Below are 27893 nucleotides of genomic sequence, written 5' to 3'. Positions count from 1 at the left end.
CATCCACTGGTGCATACCCCTATGGATCTCTCTAATTTTAAGGGTTTGCAGAGCCCTTTTTATCCTAACTTCCTGACTGCATTATCCCTCCCTCTTTTCCCCACTGGCTGAGGTACTCAGAGTTTACAGACTTACCAGCCTGCTTATCATGTGCTTGTCATGCTCTCCAGCCTCCAGCAAGTACCACTTCATTTCTTTTTTAGTTTTTATATGATGTGCAATCTGGATTTTAGAGTTCTTTGTTTAGTCCAATTAAAATTATCTTTGTATCCTGTTTGACAGACTCCATTCCCCTCTGTCCTGTCAAGCAAGCAGGATTTACAAGCAGTTGATAAAGCCTATCTCTCTTTGTCCTGTCATGCAAGCAGAATTTACTAGTTGTCAAGTTAGCATCTCCTGCCATAATATCTACAAGGTAAGTTTGTTTAACCAATTCTTCTCAGGTTTTATTTTACAAGAACATCTTATCTTTTCTCTTTTTGTTTCACTCTACCATACCACCCTAAGAAAACAACTTGTAAAGAAGTGTTTCACTTGACTGCATTCCTTTGTGAGTTAAAAATTGCTCTACCTTTTTTTAGGGCTAAACGTGAATTTCTATTTAGTTCTGCCTTCCCACTCACACACAACACTGTTGGGTCCCACAGGAACCTGTGCCTGCAGCTTGACCCACCACCACCGTGCTGCCCACCACCTTGGCAGAGGAGATGGTGATCACTGGCCTGTGGCTGGAGGACACGGACAACATCTTCATGAGCACTCTGGGTGAGAGAGAAGACATGGGTGAAGCTGCAGGTCATGCCTCTCAAGCATGTTGAGTGGCCTCAACCTTGGCCTGATGGCACTGGACCCCATAAAGCTGTGCATTGTGCAGAACTGCAGCAGTGATGAGGAGAACTACGTCAAGCGCAATGAGCCTGTGCACCATCTGGGCAACTACCTGCTGTGCTCCTTCTTGCTGGGCAACGTCCTGGTCAGCACCACGCTGACCATCCTGATGGACAATATCACTGGCTCCAGACTGGTGCTGCAAGAACGTGCCACAGGCCATTTGATCTCAGCATGGCTTTCTCCTACTATAAGGTGATGGTCCTCACAGCATTGCCAGCTGAAAACAAGTCTTCATCCTGGCCCTGTGGCTTAAATCACTCAAGGCTCTTTAAACCAAAGTAATTGCATCAAGACAGTGATGCCAACGTTAGGGAGCAGCAGTCACCTGATGAATGCGTCCTCCCTCCAAGTATACTTCCAGACTACTCAGTGAAAGCACTCACATTCAGTTTGTCAGGATCTCATGACAGCTGTGATGACTACAGCAAAGCAACACCAAAGAGCTAAGCACCAGGACATGCAGCAATTCCACCCACCTACCACCTCACTGCTGTTCATCCCACTCCTTGCAAAATAGACCACAGCATCCTCAAGACACCTTTCTTCCATATTCTCCAACTGGTATAAAACTCTCTGGTTTTATACAAGAATATTCAAAATTCTTGACATTTTGTCAGCTCTTTTCAAACACTTACTATTATCTACAAATTCTAGTTTGCTTTTACTGTAAATAATATTCTGGTAAACTCCTGCAGCTGCAATGCCTGTGGTCTATAACCCACCAGGTTGGGTCCTCACTGACTGCCAGTATATTTTTAATACCAGGACTCGACCAAAAAACACTGAAAAATGGAGAAACAAGGAACAAAGAGGAAAAGAAAAGTGTAGTCTGGGTGAAATTCTGACCAAATTCATGTGAGCTGTAATTGATTTAAATCTCTAACAAGCAAAAATAAGTCTTGTCACCTGTTCTGGATCACTCAGCGAAAGAAAAAAAAAAATCCCACTCTTTCTTTGTATCATTTTAATTTGAATAATTTTGGACCGATTTCATTTTTCATGGCACTTACTTGCCTCAGAAGCCAGCTACGAATAACTCTTGGTCGTGTGTCAGTGAACTGAGCACAGTGCCATGAAGTACACATCCTGGCCCAAACTATGTCAGTTTTCTTACGTTGCTGGTAATTGATAGCCCAAAAAACCCTGTATAAAACAAAATGTTTTTCTATGTTCTTACCAATTATTACCCTGGTAGGTCTCAAAACCACCCTGGGCTAGTTTCTTGACCGAAACAGATAAAACTACTACTGTAGGGAAACATACTCAAATAGTCAGCAGGCAAGGGCTACTCTCTGCTTCAGCACCTGCTGAAGATTTCTTCCCCTCTGCTCATATCACTGGTCATGTTTCATTTCAATTTGCTGTGCAACTCAGAGCAAAAAACATGATCTTACAATGTCTTCATTACCACTCCTTTTCTTAGCATTTTCCATTGCAAGCGATAGGTACTGGACAACGTGTGCTTGAAATCTGAGGCTACCTCATCACTAAGAAAACCTAAAATAAATAAAAATAAAATTGGCATTTTAAGTGGAGCTCCTGGCTGTCACTATTAAGAAATATTACAGCCCTATGCGTTCTTACTAGAAAGATTAAAAAAAGATTCACTGTTCATAAGATACGAAAACGTTTCCTATCAATCATGTGAAATCCATCTAAGTAAATGTTACCAAACTCAAAGCTGATGGCACATAGCCTGAGGTCCATTCTATGGGATCAATGCAAATAAACCTTTCCCACCTTTAGAAGCCAGTCAAAGAAAAAATGTTCATGGCAGAGTCACCAAGTGAATGTCAACACTTCATTCAAATAAAGCATCAATTTAACAACGCAACACTGATTTCCTTGAAGTTTCCATATTTTTCTGTAAGAATTATTAACCACAGAAAATACATGCCCTCCTTTTAGCCAGACTGCCTACATCTACCTTGTATTCTATTCTGTATTTGTGTTCTATTTCTACTGAAAAAAGAAAACAAAACTCTCTTAAAAAGCAGATTTGACCCCCAAAAATTATGTCACCAAAACAAAAGTTATCAGGCGACGTTAAGTTCATTACCTGGGCTGCATTCAAAGCTGCCCATAAGCAAGCTTGGATTTGAGAAGACCATTAACCATCATTGCCTCAGGTAGGAATCCCACTGAAAGAATGTTTCAGAAGACAGTCCCTGCTGTCCACTCTGAGCCAGATGTTGTTACCTTTGCATCGAAGGTAAAGGTAAGGCAATAGGCAACAGAAATTGTTAATAACAACTTGAAAACTGCAAGAATCAGAGAATCATAAAGGTTGCAAAAGACCTCTAGGATCATCTAGTCCAAATGTCCATCTGCCACCAGTATTGCCCACAATACGATACAGTGCAGCACGAAAAAATCACATTCCCATCAGAGTGATGTTCCTTCCAGGTTAATGCACGTGGGTGAAAGGTACCCACGCTGAATCCTGGGTAGTTTGAAAGAACTGGGATGGAGGATGCATCTGGGTGGAGGAAAAGGCACAAAAGGAGTGTTTTTATTATTGCACACTTCTGTGAAATTGGCAGTGGACTGCAAAGCCAAGTACAACCTAACAGGCAAAGGACAGGAATCATTATGACTCATCCCAGAAAGAGGACAAGCTCTTGTGCAAGTGTCCTCAGAAGTGTTTGCAAACATGGGGCTGGTATTACCATTTTTCTTCTTGGGGCTATCACATTAATTTGGCTTGCATGACAGCGCACTTAAAGAAGGTTTACATTTTTCTTGGGTTCAGGAAGGGTTGTCTGGAAGAATGGTTTCAAATCCATTAATTCTAAGAAACCAAATTTTAATTGCAAAAGACAAGCACAGCAATCTATAAACAGACTCTCCTTAATTACAATTTCCATGTGGAAATTTAAAATGAGTTTCAAATGTTACTTTTTTTTCCTCCGCATTTTTCCTGTGCCTTATGAATCCAAGACATGTTTTGATCAGAACACTCTCAAGCCACTTGCACTTGGAGCTAGGACCTCAAGAAGAGCAAAATACAGCTAGCAGAGCTCAGCTGTCCCCTAATTACAGCAGCAAGTCATCGAAGGGATGAACATGCACTGCGGGACCTACAAATGCCACATGTTGAAGACCTAAGTACTGCAATCAATTCCTGTAGAAGTATCTTCTTAAAATGGTGCTGAAGAGGTGGATGAGTCACAGCACACATCCCCCACACCACAACCCCTGCAGTGTAGGTGGCCAGGTTATGCTGGAAAAGTTCACGTGTAAAGAAGCACCAAGGGAATGAAACGCTTGCTCTGACCCCTGGAGCACTGACCCCATCCTTCACCAGCTCTCCGAGCCCGTACGTGATATGAGTGCCTTCAAGAAGTGCCACAAAGCTCAGCTAAGAGGCAGTGGGGGCAGCGCTGGGAGAATTTCCTCCTACAGGGGTCTTGTTGTGGGGGATTTGCTGCTTGAATTCACCAGACTTCTACTACTTTCTAGTCCAGTTCCAACAGAACTCACAGTCTCTGTCCCCGCGTTGAGGAATTTGGAGATGCAGCATTCCCCCAGGAAACAGAACATTTTATTTTGTGCCACCTTTCAACAAGCTGAAGCAGTAAACTTCATTCTAGACTACCCCCAGGTTTTTAAAGATGCTAACAAGCAACCGACAAATGCAAAACACTGCTGCAGCCCAAACGCAAACAGCAGTGATTCTGAGAACCAAGCAATTGAGAGGAACGGAGCCCCAGGAAGCACACTGTACACGTCGTGTTTTCTGTGCAGAGCGTCATAAACACAAAGCGCTCTGCAGCTGCTGATGGCCATTAAGGCTCCATGCACACCGCGGGGATGGACAATTATTCAAAAGAGGTCCACAAGAAAATGAAGGAAGGGACTGTGCAGTATCATTCTCTGCAGCCAGCAGCCCCAGGACCTGCCTTTTTTAACTGCATCTTCACCACACGAGGTCTTCACAACTCTGCCCATGCCCTGTCACTTTCTTACAACGACCTGTACTGCAGACAGCTGTATTAGAAGAGCATTTGCCATGCTCCCACTCTGCTCCCTTTGCAATAGCTGTCTCATATACTGCAAAGGGCCAGGCAAACTGAGCTCCTTGTCTACAAAAACTACTGCACTTCTTACAGATTTGTCTCCAACAACAACCAAACGTCACATGAGTGAAAGTCCGAATGATATTGCACTCATGTGATTCCGTTTCTATGCAGGCTAAACCTCTCTTTTCTGTTTTGCATGACTCCACAAGATTTTTGAGATTTAAGAACTAATCCTATTTCACCAAAACATTTTTGTTTGCCTCAGATTCAGTTCCCCGCACTCCTTCATTGGCAGTGAAAGTCTGGATTCTTTTCAGTCAGCAGAGAAATACGGAGAAATACATTTACACCTTTTTAAACCTTTGAAGAATAACTAAAGGACATTGGCTATACCTCTTATACCTCTTATAGAAAATTCAAGTCTTTAAACCCGTCCCATAGGTGCTCTGTTTTGGAGATGGCTTAGCTCTAAACATTTGGCACATCAGAGGGTTATTTCAAACGCTTATAAAAGAGGTGTATTAGCATTTACTAGAGCTAATGTGACCGTGTGGCTCCTGCAGGCACTACCCAGCGCCCAGCTGGGTCAGGTTATGACAATGACCCTTTTCACTGTTTGACCACAGATCTGTGAAAATTACAGAATCTGTGCTTCTTTACGGCAACACAGCTGCCCCGTCCTCTGAGTTTGTCATTACCTCCCATCCCACAGGCAATCATACAGGCATTTTATCAAAACTTCTGTGGGTTACTGACAGGGAGAGATGGCATTCATTCTTCCTCATTAGGCTTTGTGGTATATGAAAAAAAAAAAATACTGGAGAAAATTGTAATTCAGTCTTCCAGGCAAGTTTGTTATGCCTTGCTGTTCTTCTGGGGAGAGCCTCAACTTGCAAAATATCCAAGGGAGTAAAAAATCCTTTCCTTTTTCAACACTGGCAAAAGCTACCAGCAGGGGCTGGGCATACCAGCAAAGCTCTGTGCTTTGCCTCCCAGTGATGCAAAGGAAAAGTTAATTGGATAACCAGATTAAAAAATAAACACAATAGACAATGTTGATCATCTACAACAGGCAGTCAGTGGACTTTATGCAGCATTAGGGATCCACAGCAGAACTTTCTTTGTGTCATTCAAACTCTTACTCCTTTCTTTCATATTTGGAGACCTTGAGCAGACCCAAAGACGAATCCCTGATAGAGTTCCAGCTATGGGAGCAGACCGTGGCAGTCAGCAGTGCCATTTCAGTGATTTACACCGGTGATTCTTCTCCAGAAGAGAGAGGCAAAGTGCCGCAGCGAGCTGACTGCTTGGCACAGGGCTTGAACGGAGAACAAAGAGAAACGCCAAGCCCGAGCCAGGAGTATGCCCAAAAGAATATGCAAATAATTTGTAGGCAGACGTTTTCTCTGGATTTTTGGACAACTCATATTTGGCCCATGAAAAGCCTCGCAGCTCCACAAGGCAGGGCTGCAGGAGCACCAGGAGATCAAAGCAGAGAGACTGCATTTAAGACCAGGATGATTAGCAGACACACATAAGTCCTCACAGCAAATGACACGACATGCCACTGAGCAACACAGCTGCTGATGTACCCGGCCCATCACCAGCAGCTCCGCACTGCACCTTTTCTCATCCTTTGCACTGTCAAATTCTGTCTTGAAACTTAATTTCAGCAGTTCTTCATTATGGGTTTTTTTTTTTTTCATGAAGTTAAACAATTTTGGTCCATCTCTGTGATAGCAGCGTTTTGCACCGTGAAACAAACTAATATTAAAAAAAAAAAAGCTTTTACATTACTTACCAGACAAAAGCACATACATTGCGTTTAGGACACACACATTATATGTAGCACACAGAGCTACTGTAACAATCGGATAGGGGGACATGCCCTGGATGAGGAAATAGCTGCATTTACCTTAGATAAAAGCTACTGGCATTGAGCAGGGTTCCACTCTGTTCTGAATTATGTATGGGTGCGTTTCTTGATGAGCCTAAAAATAATACATGCTTCAGATTTTCAGATTTTTAATCCATCTTGAGAATTAGAATGTGAACAAAAGAGTACAGAGAAGTCAGATCCTCCAACTCTGAGCAGTTACTGAGGGGGCTGCCCACATTTCTTATCGTGCAGACAGGCTGAGGCACACGGCCTGATTTTCTTGCGCAGTCAGTCAAGCTGCAGACGGCTGAAAACCTCATGTCATTGCTCCAAATGACACTCGGGCAGCAGAGGAACATTTTGCAGAAGTCAGTGGGATCGGTAATAACACAGCCAGGAAGCTGCAGGAAAAACTGAGTGCGTCCTGGGCATAGCGAGGGAGAGCAGCAGGGCAGGAACGAGGTCAGGACAAAAACTGAGTAGTATTTGAAGTCGAATTTGACCAAGAGGCTGAACTGGGGAAAAAAAAAAGTCAGAACAAACGGTCCAGAATATAAAATATCTCATTTTGAAATCAAAGTGAAATATTTCTCTTTGGTCAATTGAACGTTTCATGTTAAAATATTTTTATAATGTTTTAATTTCCTTTAAATTAGGTGAATTATGAAATCTGGGAAACATTTACTTTTAATTGAGCTGGCAAATATTTTAGTCTGAAAAGCAAAGCCTCACGCATTGTTTTGCCAGCAACTCAGTAATTATTGTTTCAGCTCGATTCTGGTTTTGTTTCTTGCAAAATACTTAGTTCAGCCACGAAGAAAATGAAAGAAAACAAAATTCACCAGCATTAGCTCAGAAATAACTCACAGCGGTTTTAGTTCAGTGTGGAATGCAGGCGTGCTCCTCAGAGCTGGGCAACAAAGCCCAACTCCTACAGCACCCACGTGCCATGGACACGTGCCACCAGCCGCTACCTCCACTGGTGGGCACAGGCAGGAGATGTCTGTCAGTCAGGTGTGTTCACCTTCTCCAACACAAAATTGGAAGTTCCGTTTTTAAGCTGAGAGGGGCGAGATAGGAAGGCTTCACAGCTGCTTCCAGGGATATCTGGGTGATTGATTCCCTCTTTTAGATGCTATCAGCAGAAGCCTTTCACTAAGCTCTTACAGGGTCTAGAGAAAAAGCAAGGCCCGGGGAAACAGTTCAAAAAGAAATGTAAAAATAACCACAAGAGCGGTAAGTTTGCTTTGCATAACTTCTTCTGAGGTCTTCTCTGGCAGTCTCCTCCCTTCCCTAACAATTTACCTTTGTACTTCGTTCAGAATGCTGAAAATAACCAATATTTCAGTGAGGATAAAAGGGTCCGGATGCAGTCTGAAGTCTCCCACTCGCTTACAGGAGAAGCACAGCGCAGAGGGCAGCTGTCACACACACAGAGGGCCACTTCCAAGGATGCAAAAGCAATTCAGTTAGTATTCATTTTTATTACAGAGGTACCCAAGCACTGCATAAATATTATTCTTGTGTCAGCAGTGCCTTGCTGAGCCAACCAACAGGACGCCAATTAGCGATCACGTTTACGTTTTATTTTTAGTTTTCTGCTTTAAACATCTATCTAATGGTAAACTGACTGCGGTCTCTTAACTCACTTGAGTAGTCCAAACAACATTCAGCTGAAGCTGAATCAGCAGCCCGGCTGCGAGCAGATAGATAGATACAAATAAAATAATGACAGCCTGTTAGTAAGCCATTGAGCTATCAGCTTGTTTTTCTCTGCCTCCTGGGGAGCTGATATCAAAGACAGCAAAACATTCAGGTCTGAGGTCAGTCACCACTCTCTGGTAGAATATTTTGGAAATATGATCAAGTCTCATTTTGTGCAACCAATTGTAGACGCGTTGTCCAACTAAGCTTAAGTTAAGTATCAATGAAAATAAGTAAGTTAAAAAATAATGCCTTAGGAACTGGAAAACAGACAGGCCTGCCATAAGCCTCTTTTGAAACTGGAGTGAAATTCAGCCTTTGTACCAATTGATATCAGCTTCATTCGTATCAATTCATTTAGAACTGAATTAAATATATGAATGAGTCTAAACAACAACAAAATCCCACATCATTAGGTAAAAAATACTCTTAATTATTCTGCGCAGCCAAATCTGCTGATTTCAGTTCCTAAGAGCCAGCTGATCTTTATTTTTACTGTTAAAATACTGTAAGCATATACTTAAGAACTTAAATAAGAAAAACAGACATCTGGGTATACATACATGGATGTCCACGTCCAAAGAATAAAGATGCAGTGCATTTCCTCTAATTATTTAGGGATAAAAGCATCTGGGCCATATCTAATTTGTAACCATCACACTACATATGTATATATTCGGTACTTCAGCACGATGCAAGAAAAACACACACAACGATCTCGTACAATGTAAGATACTGAACTGTTGAGCAATCGTAAAGGAGCTCTAATTTTTGCAGTCAGTTCTACTATGTCTGTGTTCTACTCAGGGTCAGATGTGAGCAGACACCTCTCAGAGGAACACTTGGCCTTCTGCCCCTGAAACAAAAAAAGGAGAAAACATTCCTTTTGCGTCCCAGGATATGGAAAGCAGAAAGACTGTTTGCTCTGGGAGGTAATTAAATGATACTGAGAACAGCACATGTGTGCTTACATATGTGCACACGTTCACCATTTACCCAGAGCTGTAATTAAATGGTATCATGTATGCACACAAATCAGATCTGCCAAATCACGAGTACAGAAAAATCATTTGAGACGGACATGCATCACTTTTTAGGTTTTCCTAAATCTTTCACGTGTGAAATGTCAGCAATTATTGCAGGCTCTCCAAACAGTACAGCCCTATCTTGGTGTAGTGGAACTGTTATGTCACAGCCTGAACATGGAGCACGTGGTGATGGGGTGACCCAGGGTCCATCCCACCCTGGGCTCACTCAAAGGCAGACCTCTCAAGGAGAATGGCTCTCGGATGAAGGCTACTTCCTGACAAAGTGTGTTCTACAGCCATAGCTCCTCACTGCCACTCAGGTGAGTCAGCTTTTTCCTAGATGTGATCACTGATATTCCTAACGATACTCGGCCTGGTGTCACAAAGAACTTACCAGAAGCAACTTTATTGCTGCACAGGACCAACGCTTGACAATGCATAAAGCTTTTGCTTTGTGCGGATGTATTCATAAAGCTTCTCCTCTGCTTGTATAAGTGACAACTCCTCTCATTCATACCGCTTACTTTAAGATGCGCCGTTTCCGCTCTCCATCATCACACTGTGCAGCACTGGGGAGCACTGATGTGGGATTAGCACTGTGACTAAGAGCAGTCATAAACAACATTAGAGCTCCATTTTTGCTAAAACTCATCACCGGGTTTCTCACAATCTTCGGAGCTTTGCTAAGTCTGTATGGGTTGCACTTTTGAGCCAGTTACAATTACTCAGCAGAAAATTAATTTTATAGTTAATGCACACAATAAACTGACTCCATGGAGAATTCTTGTGTCTGTGTTCAAAAGCTTTTATTTATACAGCAATGAAATGTCTCTGTAATTACAATTTATAAATGCTTATAGCTTATCTTTCAAAACAGCTAAATAAAGAGAAATGTAACTGAAAATGAGAAGCACTTAATGCCTACTGAAAAGCAGAAATTGAAAGGAATGCCTTCAGACATGTTAAGAAAGACTACAGATTGCCACCTGAGACGTGTGGTTCTCTATCTCCCAGCTGGGTAATGCTGATCAAATCAGTCAGATTGCATTCTTAACTCAGAGTTCTCTCTTTCAGAGATTAAATTACCCCTAGAACTAAGATGCATAGACAATTTATATATTTTTTTATTATTTAAGAGCATAGAAGTGCATTCGCCCTCTGCTGAATGCTATGCTTTGCTATATTTCTACCCTACTATTCTTAAACTGTTCTTTCTCTGCTTCTATATAGGAACGACAAAGTGTCACATCATCAGTAGGGAAGGCAAAAGAGGGATAACATACTGATGTTTCCTAATGGACAACTTAAATTAAAACAGTTTTGACACATGCTATTAATGGCTCTGTTTAACAGTATTATTGCCCTTGGTAACAGTATCTATTTTCAGATTATTGTTCTGCCAATTATATATCTTAGGCACTAATTATCAGTAAACGATCATATTTATCCACATTAATTTCAAGTTCTCTACTGCAGAAAATGTTCATGATGGTGAATTTTTATCTCATCCTGTATACTCAGCTTCTGTTTGTCCATCGATTGCCTTGTGAGAAAGTTCATAAGCTATCGGATTAGCAAAACTTCTACTGAAGTAAACCACTGAGCCCTCAGGAAAGAAATGCAAAGCAGATAAAGGGGGAGCAAAAATCCCAGGACCAAATAAATCCAGCTGATTGAAACACAGCTACAAGTTAGCCTGCAGCCTATGATGAGAACACACTCATCTGTCCTAATTTATACCATAAAGTACCTTGTAGACAAGGTGTTTCCTCTGCTTGCCCAGGCCCAATTGCCTTTGGTCACAGTACCACCTGCTCCTGCACTCTATTCAACCCCAACTTTCCAAATGCTAACTTTCTTCCAGTTTTCAGTATGGCTAGACAGGGAAGTCAAGCCGGGCTATGAGAAATACAGTCACAAAACACTTTTTCCCCTCTGAGAGTAACTCTGCGTTCTTACAGAAGAGCCCTGGGAATATAACTTACTTATGCTTTCATCCACTACACACAGTCATGAGACCTGATTATTTTTTTTATGGCAAAACCTCACACAACACACAGCACTCCGCTGTCTGTAGAGACAGGTGGCCTGTTCTGGGGCATGTGCACACCAGTCAGCACCACTGCACTCAGTACCTATCTGAGATACAGCATCTCTGTTGCTCGTGAGTCTGCACAGAGATTAGGGAACACCCCCACCCATGACTGCCTACTTTTATAACCTCACGAGTCCCTAAAAGTTTTTGCATATATCAAATTTATATTTTAATTAGTCTAGCGGCAAAAGGTGACTCATTAAATTTGAATTAGTATTTGGAGGATTTATTCTAACACCAGTTTTCACTCACAGTAACGATGGAATTCAGTATAACACAGTTGACAAGAATGCCCTATTCACGCTACCTTTGAGTTTATCTAACAGATCTTTCATTTAATTCCAGAAGGAAAGAGTCCTTAAAAAAAAAATTAAGGCTGACTGCTACTACTTCATTTCCATAATCTGTCTGAGCAAGAAGACACTATGGAGCATATCAAGGCTTAAACTTATTATGTCATTTCTTCATTTGCAGACAGTTTTCTCAAATTCATTAGATTCTGTGTCCATAGATTTTAACCTGCTGGCAACTAGATACTCCATTTTATAGGCACTTCTACCCCAGTGAGTTTAAATGCTATTTTACACTCTCAATTGAACACTGAAAGGGGAACGTTATACACTGCATTAATGCTGACTACTGTAGCCAAAGGCTGGCTTCAAAAGCAGCCCCAGAATTATCTTCTGGACATTACCACCAATAATTGAGGACAAAAAATGAATCAGGCCACCCTCTCCATAAATAAGGATATCAGCAAAAGAAAACCTGAGGTTTTTGTTTATTTCCAAAGCAACATTTGAGTCATTTTCTATTTTATTTTCTGCACAATTGTAAGGGACTTTTCTTTTAAGGACAGTTAAAGAGATCTAAGGTCATGCTGCAGTATTATCTGATCCCAAGAACTGCAACTTGTAAGGAAACTATCACATATCATGAAGATGATGCATAGAAAAACCTGTGCCAGAGAACAGCAAATTAAATTAATTAATTCGGTATTCCGCCTGCATCATCACAGCCAAGTACTCATCTATAAAAAGCATACCCCTGTGGTGCCCCACTGCTACGGAGTTCTAGCACCCTCCTCACTGAAACTGGCATCTTCTGAGATTGCATCTTCAGCCTGTAGCCCTCCTTCCTATTTATAGCTGAGCAGGCTTTCACAAATATTTATAGACAAGGAGCACTTTGCAGAAGATACTGGTTCAATTCCTAGGCTGAGATGCTAAACATAAGAAGCATCTTCTGAAGTATATTTCTTAATGCATGTTTTATTTAAACAGAAGCATTTACCTTATAATGATCTCAAACAGCTATTCATATCAGTAAAATTGCTGAATACAGCAAGCTTACGCAGCTGGACTAATCTGAGACAAACTTCAAGTCCTTACTAACCCCCTTCAGCACTCTGAAAAAGACAGAATTAAAACAAACAGAAACGTTTAAGATACACAGAATTTGTAAGGGCAAAGATATTCTGTCTCTTATTACTGTACCTGACATTGCATATGATCCTGTTGTCTAAGAATTAGAAAAGTGAATGTGATAAGATATCAATACCATCCTGTTAAAGCATGAGACCATCACAGCCGCACAGCAGCTGACACATGAATGTAGCTGAAGGAAACCTGCCTTGCACCTTCCTGAAGTATTTGGAATAAAAAGTAGAATTGCTCTACGTTGACAGACACTTTTACTCTCATGTTCACTTGCCATTCATCTCAAACAGAAAGGAAGTATCTAGGGAAAAGCCACGGAACTGTACTGGGGCAAAGGGGAAACCTCTAACCAAGCTTCCAGCTCACCACTGCGTCTGCAAGTTGATCACTCCACTCACTACTGCAGCACAAGGCAGTTTGATTTCGGTTTCTCCAGAGGAAGAGAGAGAGGAGAACATATCCAGCTGATGAAGGCCTGCTTAGGTTAATATCTACTGAAAGCTTTCTGCAAAGAAGTGCACAGAAGGAACGCAACAGGAAGGAATGACTGTTCATGCCTCCCCTCCACTTTTTCTTTTATTTAATCAATAAAAATATTTAATAACCATGATTGTGCTTGATTGATGTAAGGGTGTGCTCCCCTCCCTCCTCTTATACCCCTAACTTCCACCTTGGGCCTGGCCTTGCACAGGCAGACCAACAGTACTGATAACACGCTCTCTAAGGCAGATAAACAGCCACAGATGTGTCTCAGACCAAAGGGCTGGAAGAACTGGTAGCAGCCACCTGGTCCAACAGCTGAGGGCTGACTGAGCAGGTGCCTAAATACAAAGTTTGACAATGAGTTATCATCTTATCCCATCAATAGCAGGCAGCCCAAGAGCCCCCTCATGTATGGTAGTGGGCTGTAATATGATCTCCCCTTGAATGAAGATGCTGCTTGAGGTCACACCTGTGCAGAAATCCCTTGTGCCTTGATGTTAAAGCAATGTGCTGATCCTGTACAGATCCCCAGTAAGTGACTACTAGTTTGTTTTAGGCTTTCTTAGCTTTGCTAAGATCACATCTTTGACTGACTGTAAGCTTTGTTAGTTTTGCTAAGATTATATCTTAGAACGATTGTGTACATATGATCCCTTGGCATAAACTGTTGACCAAGGTTGAGACTGGGGTGGATCCAGCTGCACCCAGGCTGCTTACCTCCATGCTTCATGGAGTTTAGAAAGCAAGGAGGTCCACTTAGCCCCACCAGACTCAACAGGAAGGCCTCACCTACATGTGTTTTTAACCCTACCCTCTACACAGTAAGCGATCAAGCATATCCACACATCTTAAATTTAGTTAAGTCACTGTTAATCACTACATTACATCAATATACACCTTTCTCCTCCTTACGAGTTTAGTGTACAGTGCAGTTGTTTCCACCCGTGACAATTTCATTCACAATACCCTCTGGTGCATATCAAAATCCTACCTCAGGTGAAAAATGGAATTTCAAATAGGTATAGAAGGCCATTCATGTTCCTCAAGTTTTTTTCTTAAATAAAGACCTGTAAGATTTTTGGCTGATCAAATTTAGCGATGGTGCTTGAGATGTAGCTTTAAAATATTCTTCCTTTTCCTGGAAGGAAGATTGAAGTATCTCTGGCACCATAATTGGAATAAATAGTACAAGAACTTATTTGCCACACTACCTTAACAAAACACAATTCCTGAGTGCTTCATTAAAAATATTTCAGTGTTTTGAAAAGGAAGCTTGATAGGAACTTACATTTTGCTAACTGGCTCACTTCATTACAGGTACATTTCATCAAACACTGTCAGCTTATTTCCAATGCAATAACCTATTGGAAGTTAACCCATCTGCACGTCTCATGGAGAGCAGCTCATTAGTTTCTTATCTACCAACCTACTTAATTACATCACATACTATAAATTCATTAATTATAAAGAAGTGATACATCATTCTGCAGACTGATTTCCTTATGTCTACCCTGTTTCTAATGGATAGTTTGATCCCCACTGCAGAAACTGCCATTCACACAGTCTGAAATCCAAAACAGATTAGGCTTGTTCTGTCTAACTCAGAGTGCCAAATGCAGCACATGGAGCAAAAGAGCATTCTGACATTCAGCACGATTCCCAACAGCTGACCTTTTGAATCAGATCAAAATGGCACTTCTTCAAAGCTATATCCGCTCTAATCAAATAGAATGTAAAGCAACAAGAGACTTTCACTCAAATATTTACAGGGCTTTTTAATTGTTTGATTGAAATATTTCAACTTTATTACACTGGGGAGATTTACATGAGCTTATTACAACTTTATAGACTTGATCTGGTTTAAATTATGAAACTGCTTTATAACTTCCTATGTAAAGATCCAGATTAGAATTTCTTTAATCAGCTCAAACATATAATATTTGAATTAACCATTCTTACACTGTGCTTTTTATGACTGGGGTTTATCATATATCAAAACAAAACAAAAGGAACATAAGAGAATATATGGGGCCGCAAGCTGGCCGGGCTGATGACCAGAGCTTGACACTGGAGTTGATGGGGGAAGAGGATATACTTGTGAGTTACAGAGAAGAGCTGGAGAACACTGTCACATCAGGAAGCAGCAGGGGAAACCCTCAGTTTTCCCAGAGGAATTTGGGAGGGCTCATCCAAGGCGGTAATGTGGCCAACAGCCCAGCAGTAGTGCCTTGACAAACACACAGCACAGGAAATAAGCAGAATGAAAGGGAAACCATGGTGCAATTAGAAAACTGTGACCTAACTGATCTCACAGAAGCTGATCACACATGGCTGCCAAGCCACTTTCCACTGTATTTGAAAAGTCTTGGTTGTCAGACCGAGATCACCAAAATCCCTGGTGAGTGGAAAAAGGGAAACATCACTCCCATTTTTAAGAAAGGGAGAAAGAAACATGGAGACCTACAGGCCATTGAGCCTCAACTCTGTGCCTGAGAATATCATGGATCAGATCCTCCTGGAAACTATGTGAAGGCATGTGCAAGATGAGAAGGTGATTTGGGACAGCCAGCACAGCTTCACCAAGGGCAGATCGTACCTGACCCATCTGATAGCCTTCTGTGATGGAGTGACAGCACTGTGTGGACAAAGGAAGGGCAACTGATGTTATCTACCTGGACTTATGCAAGGCCTTTGACACAGTCCTGCAACTACATCTTTATCTCCACATTGGAGAGAGATGGCTTTTGAAGGGTGGACTATTCAGGAGATAAAGAATTGCTTGAATGGTCACAGTCAGAGGATTGTGGTCAGCAGATCTCTGTCTCGGTGGAGGCTGGTGACTAGTGGTATCCCCCAGGGGTTTGTCTTGGGACCAGTGATCTTCATCAACTTTATCAATGACATAGACAGTGGGATCAAGTGTATCCTCAGCAAGTCTGCTGACCATGCCAAGCTGAGTGGTGCAGTTGATACAACAGAAGGAAGAGATGCCATCCAGAGGGACCTGGACAGGCTTGAAAAAAGGACCCACGTGAACCTAATGAGATTCAGCAAAGCCAAGTGCAAGGTGTTGCACAAAGATTACAGCAATCCTGGAATGTGAGAAGAACTCACTGAGCAGCCCTGAGGAAAACGTCCTGGTGGAAAAAAGGTGGACACAAGCTAACAGCATGCACTTGCAGCCCAGAAGGCCACCAGCACAAGAAAGATGTGGAAATGTTGGACTGAGGCCAGAAGAGGGCCACAAAGATATTCAGAGGGCTGAAGCACCTCTCCTATAAAGACAGGCTGAGGGAGTTGAGCTTATTTAGCTGGGAGAAGAGAAGGCTCCAGAGAGATCTCATTACAACCTTCCAGTACTTGAGAAGTGCTTACAAACAGAAGGGAGACTGACTTTTTACATGGTCATATAGTGATAGGACAAGGGGAAAGGGCTTTAAACTAAAAGAGAGGAGATTTAAATTAGACATGCGGTGGAATTTCTTTACTCAGAGGGTGATGTGGCACTGGTATAGCTGCCCAGAGAATCTGTGGATGCCCCATCCCTGGAGGCATTCAGGGACAGGATGGATGGGACCCTGGGCAGCCTAATTTAGTGGGTGGCAACCCCGCCCACAGAAGAGGGGTTTGGAACCAGATGATGTCTATTGTTCCTTCCAACCTTTTCCCTAGATTCATAGAATGGCTTACAGATTTGCTCAACAGAACAACAGTGAAGTAACCAAAGCAATAAATGTGTGCTTCAGCACTGTGCTAGGCAATTAGCACTAGGAAGGACTTGGACTCCGTAGACTAATTTTTAAAGAGCCCCAGAAGTTCAAAGATTCATTTTGAAAGTGGTCTTCTAAACCCACGTGCCACAAATGTCCTGCAAATCATCTCAGTAATTCTGTTCAACTATAATATCAGAGAAAATAACAGACTGTATCAAAGTCCACATCCTCATTACTTACCTACTTCCCCCAGATTTTCATTAGAAAGGCAAAAAAAAAAAAAAAAAAGAGTCCTAGCTGTCACAGTGACTGTCATAGCTAATAAACTGAAATGCATTTCAGGAATCCTGGGTTTGATTAAATTTGAGTGATCTGGGATCTGAACACTGTGCTGTCCGTCAAAGCAGGACTTGGGCCAGGTTTCCCAGAAGCCAGGTCTGTCTCTCCAAGTCCCAGACAAAGGAGCAACACAGAGAGGTTTCCATCCCTGGGGAAATGTAAGTTCTATAACCTGCACGCTCCCACAAATGCAAACACTATCAGGTTAGCTGTACGTGCCCATGTGATAAACAAGCAGGATGAGTTGTGTTTTCATTACTTTAACCTGATTAAGATGCACTTCTTACATACTGCCTTCTGATCAATCCAGCCAGCTACCACAACCACTGTATTAACATTACGTGAAGCCTCTTTAGGGACAAGATGACCAAAAAAAGGTACCAGTACTTCCCCTCCCAGCAGGAGAGTTTCAGAAGAGACGAATACCTTGAAAACCCAAAATCGTTTAATAGATCTTATTGTGGGAAAAGAGAGGCTAAATATTTTCTGAGAAAATAAGCCTTTGTACAAAAGGGTCTCTACCTGTATTTGCAAACTCCTTGACAGGAGGGCTGCTTGGGGCTCCTGGATCGAGACGCTCACGATCTGAAATCCCCAAGTACTGACTGCTTCACTGTTGCCCCAGGGAAAACCATTACTGTATTCGTTTCTCTAAGAAATAGGAAATTCACTCTAATAGCTCATACAGGTCCTACTATTACAAAAGCAGCTGTTGAAGCATCAAGTCTGACCAATTTGCCAATAACAGAAGAACACAAATTTGAACTATCGGAACACAAAGACTCTCTACGGCTTTAATGTCCATTTGTTCTCCAAGTTAATCGGCCAGTGCACAGTGCCAGGCATTTCACACACGGTATTATGCCACAACGACTACAGCATACCATTTTCCCATGAAGAAAACTATCTTTCTCCCCAGGTCCGTCTGTACAGATACAGCCCCCAATTCAACAAAGCACTTAAGCCTGATATTTAATGCTTTATTTCAGCAGAATTCAAATGCACATGTAAGTGCTTTGCTGAACAAGGAAGGATTTAGGCATATGCTTAAGTACTTTGCTGAACTGGGACCATCTTACTATTTATAGAAAGCTTTTTGTTCTGGTTTTATTGTTCAACACTTACAGTCCTCCTATGGCTTTTCCTTCTCTATGCTTTCCCTTGGTAAACCAAAGCATTTAGGGATACAATTTTATTCCAGAAGTCATAGGTTTAAAATCAGGGTGGTTATCATAAGCTTCACTGATCTCATCACTTTTAAGCCTCATTTACAGAAGAACGTGCAAAAAAAGAAAGAAAAAATTGGACTGAAGTCGCATAGAACAACAACAGGTTGAAAAAGCTTCCCCCACTAAAGTCAAGGAGGCATTCACACAGGGACTGAACAACACTGTGTGCACCTGCAAGGCTTCCATCCAACTTGCCCAGGTGTCCCTCGGTGTGCAGTGCACTGTGCCATAGGGAACCACGGGCAGGATCATGGCCAAAGCAGAGCTTCATTCAACCTGAAAAGACATCAGTGTTGTGCACCCACTGCTGCTGCAGAGAGGCTGGCAGCAAACAGCAACGAGTAGCGTTGTGAGAAGGCAAATACTTCCAAACTACTTCCAGTTCAGCACCGGGGTCTGAGTGTATCCATTCAGAAAAACCTTTCTCCACGGCAGAGGCACCTGGACCTACCAGCTCATCTCTCAGGCTTAGCAAACACATTCTCACAAACATTTGCTTCGATTAACCAATTTCTCCTCACTGATATTGATAGCAAAAATTCCTCATCACCCTAAGAATCTCTAAATACCACGTTTGCTTTGCTAAAACTGCCAGTGACCCACTGCTGTTCTTCTACAGCCTGTACATCCTCACAGATACATACACGGTGCTTCTATTTTTTGTATTTATACACAGATTGTCCGGACACAGCGCTGCGCTCCTGGGATGACTGAAAATCCGTTTTGATCAAACTGGTAGGTTTAAACTGACTTTTCTCATTTGAAAGAGATATAAAAGGCACATTTCCATTCAAAGCGATAGCATTTAAGTTCATTCAGGTGTTCAAATGGTTTAAGAGGAAAGGATTCATCTAGGTATCTTTGGAGAATGGAGGGAGAGAGAAAACGACAGAGGAGGGGCAGACAGTGAAGACAAAGAGAGAGCAGGAGGGATGAGAGCCAGCTCCTCGCTGCCGCCGAACGGCGAAGGCTGCGGCATCCAACGCGGCTGTGCTGATGGAGGCGGGCCGGGGGAGCTGCACGGCTGACGCAGAGCCCACACCGCACAGCAGCAACAGCGCCTGCTTCGCCCACCTGCCACTCCTCTCCCATGCAGATCCACCGCCCAGCCTTTGCGGAGGGGAGCTGGCAGAGCAACGCACTGCGCCCGGTGCTTCCTGCGCTCAGCAGAACGGGGTCCTACGCATCCCTCCACCTACCCGTATGCAAACGGCACCAAAGATGACTGCATCATCAGCCTCTCCTGTAACTTAAGACTTTCATTCTCGGCCACCAGATGCACCGAAAGGGGAAAATCTTCCACACAAACACATTATTTCATCAGAGCCCCCCGGCAACATAACCCAAAGACACTGAAATCAATGAGAGAAACTTCTCATCCTTTTCAGGAGTTACTGAATGAGAGTCCAATAATCTTCAGCTGAATTATTAATGGTGACTTACAAGCAGCTTTTACCATTATAATGGGAAGAGCTCTATTAGCCACCAATTTAGAGTGCTATTTTCAAAAGCATCCAATTGATGCTGGATGCACAAACCTCAGTGACAAGCCAACAGGACTTCAAATTGCATTTGGCTTCCATTCCTCCTCGTTTTAAAAATCCTGCCCTTAACACTTTAAATATTTCTGTTGTGTTATCTGTAACTTATTGGACAATCAAGACATTAATGCAACTTGGAAACGGTCTCTTGACAAGAATGCACAACTTAGTGCTAAGCTTACAAGTGGGATATTCCTCCTGCGAGCAAGAAGTTGGAACTGCAAGAGTTTTCTGTTGCGGGCAGGTTCTTCTATCTGATATACACTCCCAGCACAGTGCCCACAAGGTGAACACCAAGAAAAGTGGTGTTTTCACAAAGGGAAGAATCTGGGCTGTTTAGGTATGCGCAGAAGCCAACACACTTCACCCTTATTTCAGTGGCTTCAATACTCTTCTTGAGCATTGTCAAAAATATCTTGCATTGCTTTGCGCTTACAATAGTGCTTTCCATCCAAAATACTCAGCAGCTTTACAAATAGTAATGAATTAACCCTTGAAACACGCAGGGTAAGTACATACTGTAGCAGTTTAATTATTAATCCAAAACAATAGCCCAACAGTAAGCAATTTGTATGAAGTAAGAAAGCATTCCCTAATGAAGCAAGTGATTCCACAGGCAGCCCTGCTCCCCCCATGCCGTGCCCCAGCCATCACCTGCACGGCCCTTCTCTCATCTCTTCAGGCTGCTCCCCTGAGCAGGAACCACGTTACCTTACCAAGGTGGAGCTGGGCTAACGAGATAAAGGTACCAATGTGGAAGATGTTACCAAAGCTGCAGCTGCATTTTATTCTGATTAATAGGAAAGCACTGAGTGAGGTCTTAAAGGCAGCAATGAAATTCCAGTGAGCACTGTCACAAGTTGAGAGAGTTCACTATTGTATTACATGGAAGATGTGAAGGAAGCACAAAAAGAGAAGTGAAATTCAGGGCAGCAACTTCAGCAGACTCCGTCAAATCACTGTAACATCTCCTGAAGAGACGGTCTTAGAACCCAGGAGTTCAGGAAAGCTGACAGTTATTAACAAAACCAGTATAAAATAGTGCATCAGACTATCCCAATGCAGAGGAAATGTAAGAAGCATTGTAAGAGATGATTTGCTGTTACATCCAGAGTCTTCAGGGGCTTTGAGTAGCAGAAGAGATTGTACAAAAGGTGAAACAAGAGCGTTTAACAAAGAACATGTAGAAAAGAATGGCACAACCAAGTAGGGTACGATCCAGATGAGCCAACACACAAAAGGATCAACAACTAATGAGGGGCACAGAAAGGCAACCAAAGATGGATCTATTAATACAGCAGAAGGGAAAGGAGACAAAGGTAAGCAAAGGTTGTGGGATTTAATGGGAAAGGAGAGATGGTTAACAGATGGTTAAGAGAAAGCTGAAGTATTCAGTACCTCCTTCATGTTCTTTTAATGTCTAAAGGATCAAGTAGAATAAAAAATAATTCAAAAGTGATTCTACTAAGAATGTGGGACTACAGACATGAAGGAAAAAGAACAGGTTAAAAAATACTGGGGAAAGCCAGACACAGTCAGTTTGACAGGGCCTGACAAAGTTCCCTGCAGAGGACTTCAGGAGTTACCCAAAGCCATCCCCAAACATTACCTATTCCATTCAATAATGCACCAAAGAAGGGTAAAGTTCCCAAAGGACTGCAAAGAGGCAAAAATAGCATGCAACATCAAAGAGAGCAGGAGACAAGGAACTGCAAACCAATCCGCCTCTCTGCTATACCCAGGAAGATGTGGATACGAGCTAAGTCATCACCCAAGCACCTAAAAGACTGAGTGCCAGGAAATAACCAAATGTCAAAGTCGTGACAGTTCTACTTTTATAGGATAGCCAGCCTTCAAAGAAGGAAAAAGCAGTAATCAACAACATATATTGGCTACCAGAAGGCTTTCAGTACCTGCCCAATGTGCTATTTCCATAGGACAGTAAGGACTGGTACGAAACTGCAGCCTATGAGGATGCAGTTTCTTCTAAAAATCTGGCACAAATTGAAAGCAATTCCTAAAATTCACCATCAGGGGAATACAATTTCACACAGCACACTGCAAGAATGCAGGTTGGACTGGAGGAGCTCCAGAGCTCCGTACCAACCCCTCCAGTTCTGTGTGATTCCACACTATAGCCAGGCGTACACAGATGAACAGATTGAAGGAGTCTGATGTCATGCCAGGAGCAGAGCAGGGATGTCACGTGAAGTCAGCCCTTCTGATCTTCTCTCAAGAAACTCAAAAAAATAAAGAAAGAAATTGACAATATAAGCATTAAGCGTTAGCAGAGACAAAAATAGGCAGTGAATGCTGCTGGGCCAGACAAAAAGCAGTAATGATCCCTGGGAGGAAACAAACCTCCCAGACGTTTCCTTGGTCCTATTTCTCTCACATGTTAAATACGCCACGTGCCAGGAAAGCGCTTATAAATGATGTGTAGATCTTGAAGAATAATACTAATGCATTAAAGCTGCACTTGAACTTCAGACTAAAACTTGGATGCAGCAGAACAGCTGTACACGCACCCAACAGTGCCTCTGAGCAGTTCTTTGGTGTAACTTTATTGCCAAAGCCAATGTTCTGCTTTTACTGCGACTGTTTGCCAGCACCCAAAAACACATGGAATAATCCACTCAGATGGCAAAGAACAGAAATCTCCAGCGTGTTGGGAAATAAAACGAATTTATCATAAGCTTCAGCAGTTGCTATCAATAAAATTGCTAAGTAATCTCTCAATAGCAAAGGACGTATTTTTGCTCTTGATTATCACCAATCTCCCCGTTTAAAGCTCCAGCTTAAAAACCTTTAAGACATCTTTGCAAATACTCTCCAGGAACCCACCAACCAGTTGGGAATTTCCAGTTTAGGTGACAGAGAACATCCCCCCCCAAACAAGTCCACTATTATTGCAATCTTCTTTCATTATTAGCCCGTTAAATAATAACAAAAAGTATTGCTAAAAGGTTTACATATCAAGACAACACTTGCAATAAAAAACTGAAATGCTGGACAGACCTCTTTGATACATTCTGCTGAATGCAGTCATATCTTTGTAGCATCATACAACAGTTTGGGTTGGAAGGGACTTTTAAGATCATCCAGTTCCGACCCCTGCCATGGGCAGGCTTGCCAACACAGAAGTTCAGCAGCTATATCCTCAAGGTGACACTGGCTCCTGCACTGTAAAGCAACGCGCAGGCAAAGCATGTCCTGCTCATGTGTGTTGTTCTCACTATTAACCACCAAAAGAAAGCTGCTGTTCATCAGAAAACTCCTGAGTCCTAAAGCAGTTTCGAGTAAGTTACATGCAGCATCGAGTGGACAATAGTAACTGCAGTATCTTTAGATGCTCCTCATCCCTGCCAGACGATTTTATACTAGGCGTACTTTTAGTGAAGTTCAAGATAACTTATTGTAGGCACGCTAACAAGTAAATTTGGCTACAAGTAATTCCTCACACAGTACCAAATTCATGATTGCTAATTGTAGAAATGTAATGCTGGATATAGCCAGCTTCACTCTTCTGGGCTGCACAGAGATGTGCAAAGCACAAACACACACCTGAGGGAGGCGGGCAGGAGAGGAAAACCCCCTCCAGCCCTGCAGCTCTGAATCCTGCCCCGCTTCAGCAATCAAATTCAACCCCTCCCTGAGCCATTTGCCAGCCCACGTGATGCTTTCCATATAACCACACACCATGTGCAGAACTGACTGAGACGAGTGGCAGGACAAACACCTCCTTCACAAGAAGCACCAATGAAAGAAACCATTTTGGGGTCTGAAAACCCCAGCGCTATTACTTTTTGAAGGCGTTTCACCATACAATGAATAAATTCACTGTGGAAACAAAGATTCCTGTACTGACCGCAGTACATGATAGCACTGTTGTTGCTTTCCTGTTCAGTAACTCCACGCACACTCAGCCCTCTGCACACAGAGGCTTCAAGGAGCTGAGCAGTCGTGTGCACAGATGGCTCAGAAATAGGAGCAATGGGAAGACCACAAAACCTGCCGGCACCGCGAGCCTTTCAGACTACAGGAGAGAAACAGCGGAACACAAAGAGCACACAGAGAGTGGCAGCTGGGGCTGAGGGCACCCACCTGTGTGCTGCGATGGGAGCAGCCCCAGCTCTGCACAGCTGATGGATCTCCCTGCAGGCTCCAAGGGATGCAAGGAGCCTTCCCAAGTACACTTGTTATTGTATATGTTAAACACGTAGCAGCTTCTGCCTCCAAGAAACACGTAAAGCCTTCTAGGTTTACATTCCAGTGTGCGGAGGGCGTCCCTGCAGCACACCAACTATTTTACTTATGTGCTCCAAAATATCCAAGAATTCTCAATGTGTGGTTCCAAATACGTCGTTACACCAAAAACCAGCTCCGAGTGATGCATGCAGGGTGACACAGAAAAATCACAGTTAACACATCGGGTAGGATATACTGTATCAGGTGCAGTAAGGCGTAACCAACTCTTTTCCACTATAAAATGGAAGTCTGAAGTATTTCAGTATTAAATAACTAATCAGAACTGCTTTACCATTTGCATGTCGCTTCTGTTCACAGAAGAAATAGCCTACCTTTAAAGCAATCTGTGGGCTTTTCGTACTTCGCTCTGTTTTGAAGCAGGGTTCCAGAGTTTATCTGACACGCATTCCGATGGTAAGCTTTATTGGGAGCCCGAGCTCCGTTCACGTGTTTATTTTAAAAGACTTCAGCAGCCACACAGCTTTGTTTAGATGTGAACTTTCTTCCCATGTCTGATTCTCTCCCTCCCTATCACCTCTCACCAGACTATCACCAGATCATTTACCTCTTGTCTCATTTCTCTGCTTCTTCCTCACGGTCAACGCAGATATTTTTCTCCGATTGCATTCATCATTCTGCACTATCTGCAGCTACAGTGCATGTTTTTGCATACCAAGAAGTCTTTTTAGCTTACTTTCTATACTTAAAATAGTTTAAAGTTATGAACGAGTAACCAGAAAACACTTTTTTGTTGTTGACACAAACACTAAGCCAGCTCCCAGAGGATTATGAATAGGCAAACAGTCCCACCTTCCAGTCCCACCACCGAATTGATTTGCAGCACTTTATTCTCAGCTAATGAAGCATAAGGAACCAAACACACCACATCCAGCTCAGCTACCTACAAACAGGTAACCAACACCACCCGAGGTGCCACGCTGTGCCCAGTACGTGATATGGGACACGGTGGAGACTGCAGCCCTCCAAATCACAGGTTCAGTGGTGTTTCCCTGATGATTCTGAAGCAGGGTGCCAGGCCAGAGTGGGTACCCTGCAGCACCTTGAGAGACACCGGGACCAGAGCAAACCCCTGGGTGCTGTAATGGTCCATTTGCTCTCTTCACTGCCCTCCTCACGCTGAACCCCAGTGAGGTGACAGCACCACGGAACTGCATGCAATTTATTAACTACCCCACAGAACTTGCAAAAACAATAAAAATCAACTGAGCGTAACGAGGAAACAGGTAACTGGATGGTTAAAAGGTGTTGTTTGGGTAGGGAAACTTGGATCCAGTAGTATGGACTCAGTAACTTGGGAACTGAGTTCGTGGTACTGAACACGAACAAAAGCCAACACTGCTAATGATACTGAATGTGAACCAGAAGTAAAACAGTAATCGATACTGTAAAACTAAACCAAATATTAATTTCATTTGATGTATAATTGTTAATACTGACACTAAACTACGCGGGCAGTACGTGCCCATTTGTGCCAGGCAGAGCTTGTAGTAACGCTGACCACGAAGATGGAACTCGTTCGTTCACAATGTCACTGCAAAGCACACCGACCTACGAGCGAGGCACGGGGCGAACGCAGCTCAGAGCCACAAACGCGCGGGACGCGGGCTGCACTGCAGGGCGCACAGCGCAGCTAAGGGGAGGCGCGCAGGCAGAGCCCACAGCCCAGCGCTCCAAGCAGCCCAGCCCCGCTGCGCCTCGAGGCTGCTGAGCAAACAGCACCTTCCTTCACAGACCTTGTGCCGCTCGCTGGGGGCTGTTACAGCGCTTCGCTTCCACGCTGTTTATAAACTTACATTTTCTTTCATCTCAGCAGCTGTGAAGCCCCGCTCTGCGCCTTGGCTGTCATTTGTCCCCCTCCCAGCACCTTATCTCGGTGCCTGCGCTCCTCCAACATCACACTACCACCAAAGAAAAGCAAGCATGGGCACGGAATTAGGTTATACTGCTGCCACGTGATAAAACAGCACAACAATAAGAAGGGGGAAAAGAAAGAAAAAAAAAAAAAGTAAACGCGAGCAAAAACGATCAGCAAGAAACGCACGGAAAGGAGAAAACTTTCTGACAGTTCCACTGAACGAGGGAGCTTCCCTCCAGCGCCGGGACTGCCAGAGGTGCGGCGGATGGCGGCGTTGCGCTGCTCCGCGCTGCTCCCCGCTGCGGGCGGCCCGCGGGGCTGCGCTGCCGCCGCTGCTGCCCGTGACACGAGCTCAACCTCGCGCGAAAAGGAGAGAAGCGCAGCCCGGCCCCGCCGTCCCGGAGCTCTGCGAGACGTGGGGCCGCTGCTCCCCGCAGCTCGGCGTCCCCCGCGGCCGCGGGAAGGCAGCCGCCTCCCCCGACCCGCACGGCGTCCCCTCCCCGACCCCGCCGGGCGACGAGCGGCAGCCCCTTCCCCTGGGCGCTCCGGGCCCGCCGTCCTCTCCCGACCTACCGACGCGGGGAGCGGGGCGGCGCGAGCCCCGGCAGCCGCCGTCCCCGTTCACAGCCCGAGCGCATCCCTCAGCCGCGTCTCGCGCCCCGCCGTCCCCCGCGCCTCAAGGTCACCCCAGCGCGGACGCGGCCTCCGGGGATCGCCGCTCCCCGCAGCCCACCCCCGCGCCGCGCTCCCGCTCCTACCTGAGGCGGCCAGAGGAGCGGCGAGGAGCGGAGCGGCCGGGAGCGCGGAGGCGGCCGCTGTCCCCCGAGCGGCGGCACGCGGGGAGCCGGGCCGCGCGGCGCCTCCCTCCTGCGCCTGGCCGCTGCGCTGCGCTGGGCGGCGGCGCTCCGTCAGACTTAGCGGGGCCGCGGCGAGCGGGGAAGCCCCGGGGGGGCGGGCAGCGCCTCTCCCCTCCCTGCCGAGGTGCCGGCCCCGGCGGAGCGCAGCCTCCCCGGCAGGGCTGGGGCTCCCCTCAGCGGGGAGAGGCCGGCGACGCTCCCGGCTCCGCCGCGGCTGCAGGGGGCGCGCGGCGCTGCCCCCAGCTGAGGAGCGGGAACCCCCGCGGCCCAAAGCGGGAGAGCGGGCGTGCTGAGCTCGTGACGCCGGGATTCGCCTCCCCGCAGTATCGGGGCACCGCGCGGGCGGCGCTGACCCCCCTCAGCGAGAGGGGCTGCAGCGCACGTGGCAGCGGCACGCGGCCCCCTCCCCGTTCCGTGCCCTTCGTACCCGTAGCTCCCAGCCGGTGCTCTCCGAAGGACACGGAGCGGCCCAGGCCTCGCCTCGACGCCGAAGGAAGGACCCGGCCCTGGGACACAGCACCTGCCACAGAGACGCAGGTAGCGCTGCACTGA

General features: G+C 44.5%; 2 protein-coding genes across 4 annotated transcripts in view; one reads left to right on the top strand and one right to left on the bottom strand.

The window, feature by feature from the left end:
• ATP2B2 (ATPase plasma membrane Ca2+ transporting 2) overlaps positions 1-27394 on the bottom strand; it is a 392203-nt gene extending 364809 nt beyond the window's left edge. For all 3 annotated transcript variants that reach the window (XM_040646615.2, XM_040646622.2, XM_040646620.2), the window contains exon 1: positions 27243-27394. The gene's annotated coding sequence lies outside the window, so the exon portion shown is untranslated. The remainder of the gene's footprint in view (positions 1-27242) is intronic.
• LOC107054382 (basic salivary proline-rich protein 2-like) lies at positions 812-27893 on the top strand. The gene is made up of 3 exons (XM_015293152.1): positions 812-1083; positions 7925-8028; positions 26695-27893. The coding sequence occupies exons 1-3, from the start codon at positions 812-814 to the stop codon at positions 27891-27893; spliced, it is 1575 nt and encodes a 524-aa protein (XP_015148638.1).

This window comes from Gallus gallus, chromosome 12 (genome assembly GCF_016699485.2).
Source record: "Gallus gallus isolate bGalGal1 chromosome 12, bGalGal1.mat.broiler.GRCg7b, whole genome shotgun sequence".
In the NCBI taxonomy this organism is placed as follows: domain Eukaryota; kingdom Metazoa; phylum Chordata; class Aves; order Galliformes; family Phasianidae; genus Gallus; species Gallus gallus.
This window is presented reverse-complemented; position numbering and strand designations above follow the sequence as displayed.